The 7182-nt window shown below is 50.1% G+C and overlaps 1 protein-coding gene across 1 annotated transcript; it reads left to right on the top strand.

The window, feature by feature from the left end:
* Positions 1-6476, top strand: H3-3A (H3.3 histone A). Its single transcript, XM_080587209.1, has 4 exons — positions 1-151; positions 1379-1533; positions 2948-3101; positions 5837-6476. Exons 2-4 carry the CDS (start codon positions 1406-1408, stop codon positions 5963-5965), a joined length of 411 nt encoding a protein of 136 aa, XP_080443335.1. The 5' UTR covers positions 1-151; positions 1379-1405; the 3' UTR covers positions 5966-6476.
* Positions 6477-7182: the final 706 nt, after the last annotated feature.

The following is a 7182-nucleotide window of genomic DNA, read 5'->3' as shown; positions in this document are numbered from 1 at the left end:
AATTGTGCTCCCGGCCGCCGCCGCCGCCAGCAGCGGCCGCCGCAGCTCCGGCTCCTCCCCGCGCCCGCCCCCTGCCCGCCCCCCCTCCCTCCCACCCTCCTCCCTCCGTCCCTCCCTCCCGCACGGCAGCCGCGCTCGCCCAGCGGACGGGGTAAGTCTCGCGCCGCGCCCGCCGCCCCCCCGCGCCCCTCGCGGCCCCCCCGCCGCCCCCCGTCCCCCCTCACAAACTTTTGGGGGCTCGGCAGCCGGCGGCAGCCCCCGTCCCCCGCCGCCTCCCCCGCTCGGCCGGAGCGGCTCCCTCCGCCGGCACCCCCCGGCCCCGCTTCTCGGGCCCTTTGCCCCCCGCTGGCCCCTTCGGCCCCGCTCCGGACCCCCCCCGGCGGCCTCCCCGGCCCCTCAGCTGCCCCCCGGGGCCGGCATCCCCCCGGTCGGGGCCGCGGAGCGGGGGCTCTGGGCAGCCCCGGGTAACTCCGCTGCCTGCCTGCCTTCCCCTGCTCCCCACAGTTGTTGCTCAGCTTCACCATCTTGTCTCTTTTCTCTGGTCACCGACCATATTTTTTTTTCCTATTGCATAAAAAAAAAACAATAAAAAGGGAAAGAAACGGGCCGAAGGAACGGCCCAAACCCCACGCAATTTTTCGGTTTTCGAGCGTAAACTTTTCCGCTGCCCCCCCCCCCACGGGCACCCGCATGCTTTGCAGCTCCTCGCAATTTTTTCGCCTTATTTTTTTCGCGTTTTATTTTTCGCCTCCTTCGCCGGAGAGGACTGGGGCTGCGCTTCGCGATTGTTTCCATCTTGTTCTGGGGCCGGGAGCCGAGTTTGCCTCTGAGAGGCGCTTGGGAGCGAGGCGGCTTCGGGGGAAGCGCTTCCGCGGAGCGCAGGCGAGGCGGCTCCCAAGGCAGCCCCCCGAAAAGTTTGCCGCTCTCCTGCGCTTCCCCCCGGCCCCTTCCCTTCCCTTCCCGCACGGCAACCGCCGCTCCGCGCCTGATCGCCCGCCGAGCGCTGCCGGCCGGCGGAGCGTGTGTGTGGGGGGGGGGGCACCCTTTGGGTCCGGCCGCCCGGGGCTGCCCCTCGGCTCTGCCCCCTCCTCCGCCGCCCCGGGGGGGGGGATTTGGCCGGGCGGAGGCCGCCCACCGCCTGCAAGCCCCCCCCGGCCTTCCCCGGGCGGCGTTCGCGGCACTTTGCCGGTGGCTGCCGGCCGGCGGGGGAACCGCAGCCGCCTCTCGGCGCCCGGCTCCCCGCGCTGGTGGGGCCGCAGCCCCGCCGCCCGGCCGGTGGGCGCAGCGCGCGGGGGGGGGGGGGCCGGTTTAACGTCCGTCCCCCTCCTCTCCCCGGGGGACAGCGGTCGTTACGCGGGGCGGGGGCTTGTCGCCGCAGGTGTAAGGCAGCGACGTCGGCAGGAGCATGGCCCGCACCAAGCAGACCGCCCGCAAGTCCACCGGCGGCAAGGCGCCCCGCAAGCAGCTGGCCACCAAGGCGGCGCGCAAGAGCGCGCCCTCTACCGGCGGGGTGAAGAAGCCGCACCGCTACAGGTAACGCAGCGCCCCGCACCGGCGGCACCGCACCGCTCCGCACCCCCCAACCCCCCCCCCCCGCAACGGGCCGCGCGGCGGGGGGGCGGCGGGCGGGCGGGGCGGGGGGGGGGGGGGGCCGCCGCCGTGCTCCCTCCCTGCCTGCCTGCCCGGCCCGCCGCGGCTCGCCGGCCTCCCAACAGCCCCGCAGCCCCCCCGTTAATTACAATTTAATAATTATCGTGCCTTTTCGGCGCCTTCCGCCTTTAACCCTTCAACCGTTAACGCACCGCGCGCGCGCGCCGCTGCCGCCGTGGGGGTGGTGGGTGCGCGGCGTTCGTTTTTGGCACGTGGGGACCGCGGCCCCGCAGCAGGGTGCTGCCGCCGCCGAGCTTACCGCCGCGGAGCGGCTCCGCTTCTGTCCCCCCTCGGTGCCGCTCCGCCCGCCGTGGCGGTGCAGCGGGCACGGCCGGCCACGGGGGGGCGCGAAACGCCCGCGGGCGCACCGCGGCTCGTCCCCGAAACAGCCGCTCAGAGCAATGAAGGGAGTAGTTCGCTCGGGAGGAGAGGCGGAGCTTGTCAGCGGCGCTCCGGTAGCGAAGCGCTCCGCCCGGGGAAGCCCTTCCTCAGTCCGGAGCAGTGAGAGTCGCGCTGCAGCTTGGGGACGGTCCCGGGATAGGTGTGCGTGTCACCTGGGGAAAAGCGCCAAGTTAGTTGGAGGAGGAGCGGGTTGCGAATAGTGAGCGTAACCGAGTGTTTACTGTGGGAGGCGTGAGGCTGAACTGACAGGCTAGGAGGCAGGTTATAAGGCTGGAGTTAGGAAGTACCAAACTTCTGCAGAAATAATTGCGTTGCTAACTTTTTGGGTAAACTCCGTGTGTAAGTATATTGTCCATCAGAATTTGTAGTTCTAACACCAGGAAATAGATGGGATACTTTTACTGGTAACGCTATACAGAATATAAATTCTCTTACTTCTGAGAATGTCGTCAGTGGTTTACGTCAGCAGGGAGGAAGAGCCAGATGACCCTTAAAATTGTATTGCTTTTCAGGCTAATTGCTAGGAGGGTACCTCCGGTACTGCTGAACAAGGTAACTCACGGCAGTCTGCACTGAGACCACTAATGCATATCAGTGTAAGGTAGCTGATGTGCGTTACACAGCCTTTTCATTGCCGTCAGGACCCTTGACAACCTGGTCTTGTCCTGCAGGGATCCCTGCTGGGGCCATTGGAAGTTCGTACAGATCAGTGGTGAGAAATAGGGGCCCTTTGAAAGAGAAACTGGTTTCCTGTTGTAGATGCTGGGATGCTTCTACGCAGTACGTGCATGTAATTAGTTTAGGTTAGATTGTGAACCCGTATGTTAAGGTGATGTAGAATTATGTTTTGAATACTAATTCTTTTTTTTTTTTTTAAATTATTTAATTTTAAAAGGCCAGGTACTGTGGCTCTCCGTGAAATCAGACGCTATCAGAAGTCTACTGAACTTTTGATCCGCAAACTTCCCTTCCAGCGTCTGGTGCGTGAAATTGCTCAGGACTTCAAAACAGATCTGCGCTTCCAGAGCGCTGCTATCGGTGCTTTGCAGGTAAGTGCTGCTGGGAGAAACACCTCGCCTGGGTGGCAGTTGGTATGGGTTCTCAAGGAAGTTGCTAAAGCATGCATCTGTCTGCTTTCCAAAAGAAGCCATTATTGTAAGGACACAACTACTGCTATTGTAAATGTTGTAATAAAGTGGCTCTTGCACCCTAAAAGGCAGAGGTTTAAGGTAGGGGAGGGCTCTGCCCCCTGCCCCATCGGCCAGAATGTTTCTGTGGTTAGCTCTAGCTGCTCTGGATTGGTGGGCAGAGCTGCTGTCGGAGGGGCTTTGACATGGGGGATGCACCCTCACAGGCATCCGTTGCTCACAGTTGATGCGGTGATGCCCTGCAGTTACCATAGCTAAAATAATGCAGTGGCAGGTCAGCAGCTCCTTATAACGGCTACAAATGTGTTTTTGTAACCAGCTACCCCAGCTCTTCTCCAGGTGACAGAAGAGTTAGTTTAATAAGACACTTAAGATAAATCTGTTTCTTCTGTTTTCAAGCATTGTCAGAGTTCTTACCTTTGGAAGAGAGGAAAGTGTCTTTGTGTAGAACTTTCTAGTCTGTCCAAATGGAGGTCTTCCTTTGAAAAATAAAACCAGCTTGATGAGCCACACCTAAACGTGGTTGAGGAAATAAGTGGTTTTGTGTAAAGTACTTGATAATAAACACATTTTCTTATATGTTAGTTAAATAACTGACTTAAAATACATTGACAGTGAAGTATCGATTGCTCCTTCTGACCAAAAATCTTGGCAGTATAACTTAAAATCTAGTGTAACCTACTTAGAACTTGATATCCTTGTTAAAGTAGTTGTATGCTTTTGCTTCCTGTGTTCTGAAAACTGATGGACTCCAGCTGTATAGCTGTACTTCCTAAATACGGTGCCCAAAAGTTTAATCCTGTGGCAGAGATTTTGCATCTAAGTTAGGTCCCCTCCAAGGCTGTGGAGGGAATTCATGGAACATCATGGAATTAAATGCTGCATTTCTTTCTCATGAGAGAAATAGATTCCTGATTTAAAAGATTGTTCCAAAACCGATCTGTAATTATAGAATATATTATATCCAAACACAGCTGTCTTTTTCTGATTCATGGCTTCCACTTTGGCCAGAATGTGTGCCATGATGTCCTGTAAACTTGAGCACACACTTGGCTTCAGAAGGTGACTGCATTTGTATGGTTGCTGCTTTTGCTTTTAGTTGGTGTTCTGACTTTATTGCTGTGAGTGAATATGTTAGTTCTTAAATCGTGAGGTTTATCTGTGTTTTGGTTTTTTAAATCAGGAATTGTGTGTTAAAATTTAGTCAGTATTAGATTCAAATTCAGAATGCTAGCTTGAATGTTCCTGGTTTTGTGTTAAGCAGTTGTTAGAGAAGTTGTTTGTATAATATTTGTACAGGCATATTTTCAAGAAAAAAAAAAGGCAAATTTTTAACTCTTCTAGTACCATGTTGTTCATGCTAGTATTGCTTACTTAGTGAAGTGTCTTAACTTTTCATGTAGAGAATTAGCAAAGCTGTGTTAGGATAACTTATGGCATATGAAATGACTTAATACTACAGTCAGCATCTGCTGTAGTAAATACTTTTTTCTTCGAATTAAATGTTCTATGTAACCTAGTAAGTTGATTTGGCGGCTCACACAAGCTGTTCTTTTGCATGTATTCTAGAAGGGTGGACCTCGGCCTTCCTTCTGGAAGCGAGCCCCATTGCTTCTGTCTTTTTATCCGAAGTGCATGCCGTGTCCTGTTCTGCGTCTGATAGTGGCATGCTGCTTAGGAGGCTGCTAGGTGTTAGAATTCTGAATCAACCCCAAAATGGGTAAACTGTTGTTATGTGCTAGGTTTAATACCAGCCAAATTAATGTGAGTTAGAAGAATAATTAGGTCCAACTGGGCATCTGTCTAACCCCAGATCCGGTCTGCAGTGGTTTAGTAACGGGGACAGCACAGTGATATCGGGGTTGTAGTTCTCCTAGGACAGGGCTTGTCCTTTGCCCTTCGAAGGTGCTGGCCGTGTGATTCTCACAGAGGTGAGAGCCTGCTGTGTAGCTGGGGGCTGTGGCATCTGTGCCCCAAATATGATGCTTAGGGAGGAACAGAGCATAGGATCGTGAAAAGTGTCTAATAGTAATTCTCAGACTGCTGGTCTGCTTTTGGTGATTCGAGAGGTTTGTCAGTCAGAGGTGTTGTACCCTTGTATCAAATAATTCTCAGTACGTTTCTTTTGCTAGTTTGTGATTTTTGAATTAAGCAACCTCTTCAGTTGTATGCAGCATCCTACAGCAAGGAGCTGTGTGCCTTAACTGTGTGTTGTGAAGGAATATCTGCTCTTTTCCTTAGCAACAGCCAATTTTACTCGACGCTCAGTAGCTCTTACTTTGGAAGAACAGAAGAGTAACTTAAATGGTGTAACACTGCCTTTAAAAAGAGAAGTTCTTAAACAAACTCACCTTTTGATAAGATGATCCCTTATCTGTGAGAGTGCTGTCACAATATTTATTCAGTTGTATTCCAGAGGATGTCCTCACTAAGTGGTGGTAGATTTGACATAGAATATTATTTGGAGGTTTGTAAGAAAATGGAGTCTTTTATGTTTTAACAATCTAAAACTTTTGGTGTGTATTAATAAAGATAGAAGCTTAAACTTAATGCCATCTTATGTTGTACTTGGAATTCTTTTTTCTCCCTTGTACTCAGAGAGTGAAAGTGTTCTTAACTCTTTTGTTCTATACTAGGAGGCAAGTGAAGCCTACTTGGTTGGCCTGTTTGAAGATACCAACCTGTGTGCTATCCATGCCAAACGTGTCACAATCATGCCAAAAGATATCCAGCTAGCACGCCGCATACGTGGAGAGCGTGCGTAAACTTCACCACGATGGGTTTGTCATTCTTGAAGCAAAATATTCTTCCTGTTATTGGTAGTAATGAACGTTAGATATTTTTTCCATGGGGTTAAAAGGTACCTAAGTATATGGTTGCAAATGGAAAAATAGGGGACAGAATTGGTATTGGCAAGTTTTTTTCCATTTTCATTTGTGTGTGGATTTTTAATATAAATGAGGGGGCATAAAACATCAATGCAGGCAAAAAAAAAAAGTCTCAGTGAACAAGTTTCAACAATTCAGCTTTATAAAAATTATAAATAAACCTGTCAAATTTTTTCTGGACAATGCCAGCATTTGGATTTTTTTTAAACAAGTAAATTTCTTATCAATGGCAACTAAATGGTGTTTGTAGCATTTTTATCATACAGTAGATTCCATCCATTCACTATACTTTTCTAACTGAGTTGTCCTACATGCAAGTACATGTTTTTAATGTTGTCTGTCTTCTGTGCTGTTCCTGTAAGTTTGCTATTAAAATACATTAAATGATGCCTGGTTTTAGTCTTGATTTTTAAATATTACGTTTGGGTTATATTCGATTAAAAAGTAATCAGTCTGTATCTGGATAAATTTTCTTCCCCCTTTCCTTCTTCTCTTCCATATGTGGCCTGAATACCTAAGGTAGATTTAGGAAACAAACACAGCTGATATTACCTTGGCTGAAGTACTGTATATGTAAGGGTTTTTTTTAAGAGGTTAAAATCTGTCTACTCCACATGAAAGCAAGTTTGGTGTGTGTATATTGCTGCGTAGAGTCTGGAGCTCAACTGAGCTTTCTAACTTAACTGCTTTTTCATAGCACTGTAGCTTTGTTGCTGTTTAGATTCTTCTCTTATTTGAGTTAATGCTGAATTTGGAACCATTTATCTTTTTGTGCTTCACTAGACAGTGCAGTCAGTATAAGTGGTGTTTTTTTTCTTTCTTTTAATTATTATTAAACCTTTCTGCACTCCATTATCTGGTTTCTTGATTTGTAGGTATTCACTTTCTTGGTTGACTACCTCCTTTCTTTTTCAGTAACACTCTCTAGGATGTTGGAGAGCTTAGTCCACATGACTAGTAGTGGTTTGTACACTCCAACCAAAAAGACACTTTCGTAATGTTTTTGTTAAAGTACTTTATAGAAGCAGTACTTAGACATGAACATACATTTAAAACCTACTATTTTTTTATATACCTCCTTCCATCACTGATGA

This window comes from Anser brachyrhynchus (assembly GCF_964034855.1).
Source record: "Anser brachyrhynchus genome assembly, chromosome: 3".
Classification (NCBI taxonomy): domain Eukaryota; kingdom Metazoa; phylum Chordata; class Aves; order Anseriformes; family Anatidae; genus Anser; species Anser brachyrhynchus.
The sequence above is the reverse complement of the archived record's forward strand: the minus strand, read 5'-3'. Positions and strand labels throughout refer to the sequence as shown.